The 12,002-nt window shown below is 42.1% G+C and overlaps 2 protein-coding genes across 2 annotated transcripts; one reads left to right on the top strand and one right to left on the bottom strand.

The window, feature by feature from the left end:
• The first annotated feature begins 1,950 nt into the window (after positions 1-1,950).
• Positions 1,951-8,713, top strand: sgk2b (serum/glucocorticoid regulated kinase 2b). Its single transcript, XM_041941608.1, has 12 exons — positions 1,951-2,028; positions 2,376-2,451; positions 2,551-2,620; positions 2,730-2,755; positions 6,684-6,741; positions 6,817-6,900; positions 6,978-7,109; positions 7,291-7,403; positions 7,730-7,949; positions 8,036-8,191; positions 8,271-8,360; positions 8,456-8,713. Exons 1-12 carry the CDS (start codon positions 1,962-1,964, stop codon positions 8,615-8,617), a joined length of 1,254 nt encoding a protein of 417 aa, XP_041797542.1. The 5' UTR covers positions 1,951-1,961; the 3' UTR covers positions 8,618-8,713.
• A 242-nt stretch (positions 8,714-8,955) lies between these two features.
• Positions 8,956-11,364, bottom strand: LOC121610311 (transmembrane protein 244-like). Its single transcript, XM_041942345.1, has 6 exons — positions 11,332-11,364; positions 10,815-10,900; positions 9,883-9,956; positions 9,647-9,772; positions 9,511-9,555; positions 8,956-9,431 (listed from the first exon to the last, which is right to left on the bottom strand). Exons 1-6 carry the CDS (start codon positions 11,362-11,364, stop codon positions 9,337-9,339), a joined length of 459 nt encoding a protein of 152 aa, XP_041798279.1. The 3' UTR covers positions 8,956-9,336.
• Between the last annotated feature and the right edge of the window lie 638 nt (positions 11,365-12,002).

The raw sequence follows: 12,002 nt of genomic DNA, 5'->3' as shown, positions 1-12,002 counted from the left end.
GCAGTGACCTCATGAGTACCAGGTTCGCCCTCTCTCAAAGGGACATGAGATCAGTATGCTGCCTTCACGTTTCAACAGCTCATTTCCTCAAGACCTGAAGTATTTCACTACTTGAAAGTCAACCTTTTACTGTAGTTTTCACCTCTTTTGCTTAATGGATTGTAGCTAATCACTATGTGCTATACTGTGGCATTATTTACAACTGAATGTGAAATGTATTATGTTGTGCATATGTGCATATCAGCCATTTAATTTGGTATCTCTTTCCAAGCTGTAATTAATGGCTTTATAAATGGTTTGTTAACATTTACTCATGCTTCATAGATCAGAGATAGAATTGTTTCATACTGACAGTCTCAGGTAAAGGGTTCTAAGTTTTCACTTTATTATAAGCCATCAAGTCTGCAGTAATGTTAGCAAAGTCATTAATAAAGGGAGATTGTGTTAACTTTCCAAGAAACCATCATAATGTCTGTCTTTTGAAATTATAAATGTCAATAAGTCAATAATAAATTGTTGTTGCAGCAATCATCAAATCTGCAGTTGTAAATGTTTTGTAGTTGTTAATAAGTGGACTATGGTCTAGATGATCTGCAGCCCTTTCTCAGAAGGCGGGTGGCTGAACAGTCCATCAGGAGTGTCCTCCTGATGGATGAGAGCGAAAAAGCTAAAAAGACATAGCAAGTGTCATACTGGAGGAGGATTTTCTACAATCTGGCAGCCCATAAGTGGCTCTTATTAATGGTTTATATCTGATCCATAAAGTACCAGGAATTTATCTATTTACATTTTTAAACCTTTAAAACCTGTATCCTATTAGAAAATGTCACAATTAATTTCAGAAGGTTGCTTTATTATATTACTTTTTAATACCTGACCAGAGACAACAGGTGACTCTGGCTTATTAACAATGAAACTTAATAAGCCATATTTTGTTCTGGCCAAGATATTGATTTAGTTCATCAGAACTGAAAACGTCAGTCACATGCTGACTCTGCTTCAAATCTGTCCATTTGGCAAAGAAGGGTGAATAATCAGGTAGGCTACAATCCACTAATGATAGCTGTATCAGTAGTGGATAAGTATCCAGATCCTTCACTTAGGTAAAAGTGCCAATACCACAATGTAGGAGTACTCCATAAGTAAAAGTCACTAAAACAACATTACTTGTCCTGCAGACAAATGTCCCTGTGGCTGATACAGTCATCATATATTCCATTATTAACTGTTAATACTGATGCTTCTGTGTAAGCAGCATTTCACCTCTGTAGGTGGTTACTTGTAGCTATTTTTAACTACTTCATACAGTTAGGTAGTTAGTGGTTCCCAACCTAGAGGTCCGGCTCCTATATAGGATCACAAAATAAGTCTGAAGGATGTGAGATGATTAATGAGACAGGGACAAAGAAAAATGTGCCGCTGCGCAAATCTGCTTTCAATTATTTCGACTTTTCAGAAATATTCACTGCTTTGTGATATACTGGAAAATACCAACCCATTTTTGCCTTAAACAGTCACTAAAAACCATCATAGACATGAGGAGGGGTAATCCTAAATGAATTATATAAATGTAGTTGAGTGAAAAGCACACTCTAAAATGTAGTGAGGTAAAAGTATAAAGTAGCATGGACATACTGAAGTGAAGTGCAAGTACCTCAAATTTCCATTCAAGTACAGTACTTGAGTGTACTGTACTTCTTACATTTCATCACTGCCGGCTATCCTACTAGGTCAGTCATGTGCGCACAAATTGTGACATCTCCGAGGGCACTTCAACGCAGCACTGCCGGTAGGCCCACTGTGGGTCTCTACGTCAACGGTCCGTTAATTGAGCAGCACGGAGAGTGCGGCACAAGTGGGGCGACGCTGCTGCTGGACAGTCTGTGCTCACTGTCGAATTACTGCCCTTCTCCTCTTTTTGATTTTCCACAAAACCTCCAAGTCAGTCACTCTTCGTCGAGATGACCGTGACCAAAGACCAGCCGATGACCTATGCCAAAATGAGGGGGCTTGTGTCATATTTCTCAGGTAAGTTTATCTTGCTAACCGGCCTACTTTACGTTAGTTTGACTAGTTAACTGTTCCGTTAAAGAAGGATACAGACAAAAGTAGCAGTTAGCGCTAGCTTAAAAAAAAATCCTGCTACATAAGGCAAAATGACCATAAACGAGGAAGAGGTCACCCCTATAGTTACATTTAAGAAAATATTTCTTTTAATTATTCATAAAATGTGAAGACATAACTCAAAAGTTGGTGGTCGTAGTTTCATAACTTCATTAAGTGTGTCAGAGCCAATGCCAGCACTTGCTAATTGATAGAGTTAAAACAGCTGTTGAGCTGTTATGTAAGGGACTAACACACTGCCTGTCTTACAGCTCTGCTCAAGGGAAAGAAAGTTGGCTTCAATGACTTCTTGCACAAATTTGTTTCCAGTCAAAAACTCAGCCAACAGTAAGTTAGGGGAAAAACATCATTCCTTACAGCCTTTTACTCTGTGCTGAAGTTTGATCAACCTCCCCTAACATGTATGTTCTGACCTCTTGATTGAAGCCCGGACCCCCATAAACTCTTGCAGCAACAGAGCAGGCTGAGAGGGGAGAAGGAGGAGAAAGGCACACTGGTGAGTACAGAGCGAAGGCTTTTAGAAGACTGTGCTGAGTGTTGACAGGTCATGAAACTAAATCTGACCTTCTGACCGTCCTGTCCCTGTGTGTCGTTTCTCTTCTCAGAGCTCAGTGAACACCAAAACCTCACAGTAAGTTATTTCCCCCCGATGGCCGCAACTGTCTCATGCCAAAAGTCTTGCCATTTTGTTTCATATTACAGAGCAACTCGATCCTTCTGTAGCAGTCTGTTGAGTAACACTTAAAAAGATACAGTTATTAAGAGTTTGTACGTTGTCTTTAATGGTTACTGCTTCATTGGTCAGTAATTAGCTGTCACAACTAGAAAATACAGTTTTTCTCTCCAATGTGCAGTTTGACTTAATGGTGTGATCAGTGGATAGAGGGCAATCCATGGGAGGGTCCCCTAAATGGTTCCCAATCTTTTGAGCTTGTGACCCCTCATCACAGGTTATATGGCCTTAGTCTCAAATGGTTTTATTAGGGACACGGGGCAACGTCCCGAGTCACTGGCTCCTACAGCTATTTCATAGCTGCAGGAGCCAGTGACTCGGGGCGTAGCCCCGAGTCACTTATTACTATCCCGCGCGTTTCTTCTTCTTCTTCTTATTATTATTTTTCATCTTCCTCCAAGTTTTCGTCCTCAAACTCGCCCCGCAGCTTTGAGAAAACCCTCGCAAATTATATATCAAAACGTGTGTATTGTTCGGGATCGGTGTGCTATTACTTTTCTCAAATTTATCGCAGTTTTTCGCGTCGTAAGACGCGAAAAACTGCGATAAATTTCCCATAAGAAATGAATGGGACGGGCGAAAAAAACAAGATTGAAATTGGAGTTTTTCAAACATCTGTAGCTCAGGCATACATTCACCGAGAGACTTCATTTCAACTTTAAAATGTAGACCCAAGTCTGGTCTATTGGTGTGTTCATCCACATTTTGATTGGTCCTATAGTTTTTGATCAGTCACTGTTCAATGACAGTGATCGTTTGGCGGGAAATTTTGAGATTATAATGGGTGTGTATTGCGCGGAATGTTCGTGCTAGAGTGCGTGCTAGAGTGGCACAGAGTCTAAAAACGATCTCGAAATCTTCTCTTTTTCTCGTCGCTACGGCCACAAATTACACTCTACACGCATAATTTTGGGATCAGTTTGTAGACAAACTTGTCCTCTTTCGTGTGATGTCCTCGAAAAAGCCGAGAGACTTACTGAATTTAAATAGTGAGACGTTTTGTGCAGCCAGCGCCCTCCTGTTCTCCCATTAAGTCCCATGTTAAAATTCAGAGCTGTTTTGTGAGCAAAGCAGAAATGCCTCCTGTCTTTAGATCGCCATAAAACGAAAAGTTGTTGTGTCAGGAATAAAACGAGATGATGGTCGGACTCAGGAAGTTCTCGGGAGTCCGATGATCTATAGTACACTCTGATACGAGGTACGGTTCTCTCACCAGAGGATTTAGTTCAGGAGGTTCGCCGAACCCAAATCTCACTGCATACAATACAAACTCCTGTTCTCTGAGTGGCAGAGTCTTTTTAAGTCGACCATTTTGTCATTTTTCTAAAGAATATCTGGACATAAAACACACGTACATCTGGCCCAGACTTGTCCGCATCTCACAGTGTAATCGGTTTTTTTGATAGCAGCTACGGTTTTGACACAATCGCAAGTTGTTCGGAAGAAACCGACAGCGAAAAAGCCGCTTTTCAAGGGAAGAGTTTAACAGGTGCAACTGTCATTTACACACACACCGGTCAATAACCCACGCACACACATCTGCAGGACAACCAGCCTGAGAGTGATTATCTTAACGAGCTCAGTCAAAACAAGGGCATTGTTTGAAAACAATCTCCGTCCAACAAACAGTTAAACTCAGCTTCAGAAAGCAGTTTCGCAAAAAGGTTGAGACAGTAGTCACACAAACACACACACAAAAAGGGCTAACCAACAGCTAAAAAGTGATTAAAAACAGCACGTCAAAACTGAACAGGAACAGGTAAACAGTGGGAGAGGTGCAGAGGTAATTATCAGCAGGTGGGGCAGAAGTTACACAGGCACACACGCACGCACACACACACACACACACACACATTCAGACACACATATACCATACACATCTCCATGTAGGAGCTGGTTGGGCTGCTTGTGTAGTTCAAGCAGACACACACACACAAACAGACGAAGACACACACATACGCAGTCACACACAATGACAGATACATAAACACACACACACAGACAAATGCATAATGAAAACCCCATCCCCCCGCCCCCTTGTTAACGCCGTTAGCTCTATTAGCTCTGTTAGCACAGTTAGCTCTGTTAGCGTTAGCGCCGTTAGCTCTATTCGCACCGTTAGCTGTTAGCTCCGTTAGTGTTAGCTCTGTTAGCTCCGTTAGCATTAGCTCCATTCATGTTTATTGATTCAGTTCATTAATTCATGTTAACAGAGACATGAAGCAGAGGAGAGAAGCATACACAGACAGCTGAGGTGATCAACAGAGACAGACAAGGAGAAAGCCACAGAAACACAGCTGAGAGCAATTCATTAATCAGGGACTGACTACCTCTGATATCTGCCGTTTTCTCACATTGCAGCCTTTTTCAATTGTCCGCTGCTTCGCCATAGTTTCTCCTAGAGACTTCATTCAAACTTTAAAACGTAGATAATTTTGTCGGCTCAAAATGACCCTCGGCACATTTTGATATCTCTTACGGTTTTCGAGCTATGACCATCGAAGGCCGACGTAAGACGCAAACAACTGCGATAAATTTCCCATAAGAAATGAATGGGGAAATTTCCTCAAATTTCAGCCTTTTTCAATTGTCCGCTGCTCGGCCATACTTTGTCCTAGAGACTTCATTCAAACTTTAAAACATAGATAATTTTGTCGGCTCCAACGCACCCCGTGTCCCTTTCAAAATTTCCCAGGGGGAATTTTCTAGTTTAAATTATTTTTGCAGCCTCAAGAGTATTCAGTTTTTCACCAAAAAAGCAAAAATTAGGGAAACATCTGCAAAAAGAAACATAAAATAAATGTTTTCTTTCTTTCTTTTTTTTCCCACAATATTTTATCATACAGAAACAAAACAGAACACATATGACAGCTAGGACTGGTATGAGCAAATCGGACAATACAGGATGAAAAAACAAAACAGACAGATATACAGACATTCCTGTTGCATCATCACATAGGGCATTGCATGGACACTTCAAAGTGATCTCAGATCTGAGATATGTCGCATGGATCAGGGAATACACAGTGATGGCAGAGCAATAGAAAACCCAGGTGCGCCCTCTGAGCACTAGGTCTGCTGTGCAGTCCGGGAGGTAGTTTAGAATAGACGGCCACAACTTATCAAAGGCCCTCTCATTCCCTTTCAAAAGTGAGCTTAAGTGTTCCATCCAAAACTTTAAAGATTTCTCCATACCACTGGTTAACAGTTTGAGGTCTGGGCTTATTCACTGAAATAGAATGCATAACACAGAGGGGAGAAATCCCAAGATAAACAGAATTAAGGGATTGGTGTGTGAATTGTAATCTGTGAAAGATTCTGTACTGAAACTCTGTTAGTCTATTGCACAAAAAGGTTTTTCCTACTGACTCCACTGTATCAGATCAAGCCTCCTCCCAAACACAGTCCCCAAGTCCCTCCCCCAGACGCTTTTAATTTCATCAATGTTGAATGTATTTAGGGGCTGTAATTTACCATAAAAGTGGGATATCAATTCATAAATTTATCAACAGGCTATTGGCTGGGTTTCAGGAAAATAAAGATTGCTAATTAAGTGTTTCTTTTTTTTTTTTTTATCTTGTGGCCCGTCAAATTTCTCTTGGGGCCCTTGTGGGGTCCTGACCACATGCTTTGAAAACCACTGCCCTAAGTAAACCGATATCTAGTTAAAAGACAAGGACATTTACCAGCTGCAGGGTTCCTTTACCTGAATATGTAGTCAACTTTGCAACCCAAAGGTTATTTTTACTTATGCATTATAAAATTAATGAATCTGTGTAGCATGAATGAACTCAGTAAAAAGTTTTTCTTTTGTCCTGTTCATCAGGATGAAACCATCAGATTTTGACTACCTCAGAGTTATCGGCAAAGGAAGCTTTGGAAAGGTAGAGATCTTTTTATTCCTTTTGAAAATGTGAGTTTTATTAAGACATTAACTGACAAAGCTCAAACTTTCACAGGTGCTGCTGGCAAGACACAGAAAACGTGGAGGCTACTATGCTGTTAAAGTGCTGCAGAAACAGATGATTGTCAAGAGGAAAGAGGTAAATTATCTACCTATCTGTCTGTTTATCTGTTGTCTATCTATCGTATCTATCTGTCACATCTGTTGTCTCTGTAGCAGAAGCATGTGATGGTTGAGAGGAGTGTACTGCTGAAGGGACTACAACATCCATTCCTGGTGGGGCTCCACTTCTCTTTCCAGACACCGAACATGCTCTACTTTGTCTTGGACTACGTTAATGGAGGGGAGGTATGTGTGTAAGAAATATTTCTCTCTGTCAACTATGGGATATAGGGTCAAACTTACAAATCTCTAGCATGAAACTGGGGTCAACCACCTGTAACCAGTCTCTCTCTGGTGCTGCTGTTGTGTTGAATTTTGTCAGAATTTGTGAACCTTTGGACATGACAATGCATCTGTATGTCCTCAGCTTTTCTACCACCTTCAGAGGGAGGGGTCATTTCCTGAGCCCAGGGCTGCTTTCTACGCTGCAGAGATGGCCATGGCACTGGGCTACCTCCACTCTCTTGACATCGTTTACAGGTGCATACACACACACACACACACAGGCATGCAAGTTTTTCTCGGCTAATCGCTTACTCTTTCTTTTCTCATGTATGATTTAAAAATGTTCCACATTGATTCACGCAGAGAAATCCCAGTGAAAGGTTCGCTTTGATGAGAGAGCTCTGCATAGAAAATGTTGTCACTAAAAACCACCATGTCCTCCAACACCACATTAAAAATGAACAGTAAAGGAAAGAAAGGTGAAACCAGAGGAAACTGAAACAAATACAACAGCGATATCAGTTAATACAAGTTTCTGCTGGACTAAACCAACACTTTTATCCCATCTGTTTCTCTGCCAGAGACCTCAAACCAGAGAACATCCTGCTGGACAGTGAGGGTCACGTGATGCTGACTGACTTTGGGCTTTGTAAAGAAGGGGTGGCCATAGGTGGGATAATGCATACATTCTGTGGGACTCCTGAGTACCTCGCTCCAGAAGTGCTACAAGGCCACCCTTACAGTCCAGCGGTGGACTGGTGGGGCCTTGGCACTGTGCTTTTTGAGATGCTCTATGGACTGGTAAGTACAGGCAAAATAACTGTTTCCCTTTTTATCATATTCCTGAGCATCTTTACCTTACTCAATCTCTCTGTTCTTTCTTCCAGCCTCCTTTTTATAGCCGTAGCAAAGCAGAGATGTTTGAGAACATACTTAATGCTCCCCTGCAGCTGCGTAGTGGAGCGTCTCAGGCCGCCCGCTTACTGTTAGAGGGATTGCTGCAAAGAGACGTCTCCAGGCGCTTAGGAGGGAGCCTTGACTTTGTAAGTACACACAGAAAACAGGCAATGATGCACTTAAACACACCCCAGCAAAGAGAGTCTAATCTCAGTGTGTATCCAGGTGGAGCTGCAGGAACATCCCTTCTTTGCATCCATTAATTGGGACGACCTCCTAGCCAGGAAAGTTAGACCCCTTTTCATCCCAAAAGTGGTACGTGTGATTCAGAAATGATTGGAGAGCATTATGGTTTTTTTAATCAACGAACAGAATGCTTGAGTGTTTGTTAATTCACTTCTCCTCTCCAGACTGGTGCCTGTGATGTTAGCTACATCGACCCAGAATTCACGCTCCAACCTGTTCCCGCCTGCGTGAATGAGAGGTGCCAGGCGGGCGCGACCAGCGAGGCCTTCCCAGGATTCTCCTTCATGAACCCAATGGAGTACATGGCCGCAGAGCCGGTTTCATAACAGCGCCAAATCCTCTGGGAGCATGTTTGTTCAAATATTTATTTTTTATGTCATAAATTATTAAGTCAGTCTATTTTTGAACACTTGAGCACAATATACACGTACACTTCATTGTACTATATGTTTCACTGGTTACACTGTTAAATAATAGTATGTTTTTACATTTTACTGTTACTTTAAGTATCAGTTTGTAATGTGAAATACGCTGGTCACTATTTCACAAGTCGTAGATACCTTAATGTGAAAGAGGGTGAAACAATAAACACTCAGTCTTAAGCAGTTTTATTTTTTAACATTTCTATCTTGAAAATATACAACAAACATGTATTGCAACTTGCCCGTTCTGCTATGACATTCACAGCTTCCAAAGATATTGAAAATACTTCACAGGGTGCCTTAAAATCCTGCATGGTGACAGAGGCATTCTGCATCACAAGCAAAATACAGAGAACATCTCCCTGTGGCATTTACATAAAAACAGTTGGATGCCAGTCTGTTGGCAACCCGTAAACACAAATTGGATCCAGCTCTGACTTTGTGGTGAGGAAATGGTGAGCAGTGTTTTTTTTTTTTTTTTTTTAGTGACAAACAGGAAAAACCCATCACCGTGGAGAATCTAATGGATGTCTCCAGGAACAGAGCATCTGGTCTGATCCTTTCTACATCACTTCACAAGACTGCTTATGAAACAGTGGATACACAAAGTAGCTTTCTGTCTTTCAGTAGATGCTGAACGAGGCGTAGCTTTGGTCACTCTGGCAGGTGAAGTAAGCTATCAGCTGACCATTGCAGATCATCAGAAACAAGCCGCTACCTATGGACCAACAAAAATGTAGCTCATTAAAAAGAATTAAGCTGACACAGTTAAATAAATTAACTGGTGTTTGTTTTACCTAAAGCCAGCCACCACTGCCACACCATGGGGAACTCTAACATCACTGCAACGAGGAAACAAAACGTTTAATTTCACAACACATTCAGTCATATGTGTGCATACCTGTGTAGACGTATTGTCAGATTTCTGATCACCTAGGCTGGTGATTATTACATGCAGAAGTGTGACAGTGAGGGCGTAGTCCCACACCCGCCTCCGCACCACTGCAGCAAACAGAAGGCCACTGCAGAAGTAGGTGAGCTCCAAGGACAGAAGGTTCACTGAGAAGGACCGGACATAGCAAAAAACAACAACAACAACAAAAACCCACAGGAGGTGAAATAAACTCAAGCTCATTGTTGATCATATTAGCTACATTTAGTTTGCTCACCCAAGTATTTGGAGTTGGATTCAGCAGGTTCAGTCTTAAAGTCAAATGGAATCAGTCCGTCAAAGTGATCCAGCCTGAATGAGGGGTGAGAAAAGAGCGAAAACTACTGTCAGCACAGTCAGAAAGTGTGTTAAACCACAGTGTAAATATGTCTCAACTCTTGGCAACAGGTAAAAGGAGTCTCCAGGTAATGTAATGTAAACACACTGGAGATCATCAAATCTCACTGCTGCCATTACTGCTACAATGGTGGATCAATGCTAGATTAACCCACTGTGGGGCCCTGGTCAAAAACGTTTGATCCAAGATGTTTGGCTGATTGAGATCCAGTACCTCCTGCTTCCTGTGCATGTATCTCATAACCTCCAAGTAAACCACAAATTACACATGACAATATATTTCACCTACAGAACCAGTAAAAAGCATACTACCTGACCTTTTTTGCTAGGTGAAAACACAATTTTATTCCGAAATATTCGCCCTGTAAGGACTACAACTGAAAGAACTAAGACTATTTTGACTTTACCACGATGCAAGACTCATTAAAAACTCCACAATTTCTCTTGATAATGTGTTTTAATGGCACATGTTTCAACATATACGGCAAATTTATTGACATACAATGAACCTGTAGCTCTTCAAGGCCAGGGTGCCCACTTATTATAAGGTTGCATTAGATAGTTTCAACTTTTGTGCTGTGTGTCGGTGCAGAGTCCAATCCATGTCATAAGGGCTGAGACTGTCCTCCTTTATTTATTAGATAATTCCACAGTCGTTTTGATAGTTGCACTGACACTGGGATTTAATTACAGATATTTACGCATCATATTTGAACTCCATTAGTTGACTCAAGACACGTGGTATTTAAGGGAGAAGCTGATAAAAATGCCGTGAAGCGCTGGTTCGCTTGCGCATGCGTGTGAAAGACTCACCTGAAGGCGCCGAAGCACACACTCCCAACCATGTAGAAAAGAGAGTAAAATATGAGCAGACACAGCAGCAGATTAAAGAGCACGGTCTGTGGGATTGAGACACAGGGGGAGAGAGTATTTCACAATACAGCATGCAAATTGTCTGGTGGGCAACGCCGCATATTTTCCACGTAACGCAACATTACCAAACACTAACCTGGAGCAGTGTTACAGCCTTACATTTGATAGGCTACCAGGCTGCAGTGGGAGGGATGTGCGCTGTAGGTACAGACAGCGGCTCTATCTGCTGCAAAACCTGACCTGCTGCATGCATTTAGACCATAATAAGGAAGAAATTGTGTATCTTTGTATCTGAGCAGTGCATGTAATAGAACTCAAGCACAAACTGTCAGGTCCCCCTCATGCATTTTACCGCACATGCTTTCCCCCACAGTCGATCCCGATCAACAGATCACAGAGAGTGATCAGGCGGGGGAGGTGTAAAGGCGAAATCCTCACAAATGAACTGTCCTCTTACCTTCGAGTCCACCGCTTTGCCTTTGAATGCCATCTCATGGTTCTGTGTTTGATGTTACGTTACAAAACAATCCAGGCTGCAGCACGATAGCCTGCACGACCCCGTTAATCCCCCCCCCCCCCCCGAAACTGGACGTCTTCCGCCATCTAGCGACAAAGCCTGGACAAAAACCTTCGCCACCGCTCCTACAGCCGAGCACTGAACTCATTTCACCTCCCATCAGGGCGGCCTTTGTTGACTGAAATAAAAAGCCTTATCTCACTGTGTACCTGTAAGCTAGCGACTGGATGCATAGCCCTGGGTACTAGAGCGATTTTGCGTTGACATACAGTGAATGTTCATCAAAATTGTGGCTGAAACGGTCCATAAGACATGTAGCCTTATAATACCCGAGAACCATACCCGCCGTAAGAGGGAGGGATTGAATACTGCAGGATAGCTGGAGATCATTTGGTTGAACATGAGTATTTAGACAATCAACGACACGCCAATTACTCAAAAGCAACCTAAAGACCCCATACAAGGAAGAAGTATCCATAGTAATGTCACGATTCAATTCAGGGGATTAGCTGTCACATTAAAACCACAGACCAGTAGCCTGTAAGTGCCACAGATAAGATGCCACACGGTGACATACCCTGGATTTTAGGACGTTTAAATTAAGACGACAT

This window comes from Chelmon rostratus, chromosome 8, assembly GCF_017976325.1.
Source record: "Chelmon rostratus isolate fCheRos1 chromosome 8, fCheRos1.pri, whole genome shotgun sequence".
NCBI lineage: Eukaryota > Metazoa > Chordata > Actinopteri > Chaetodontiformes > Chaetodontidae > Chelmon > Chelmon rostratus.
This window is presented reverse-complemented; position numbering and strand designations above follow the sequence as displayed.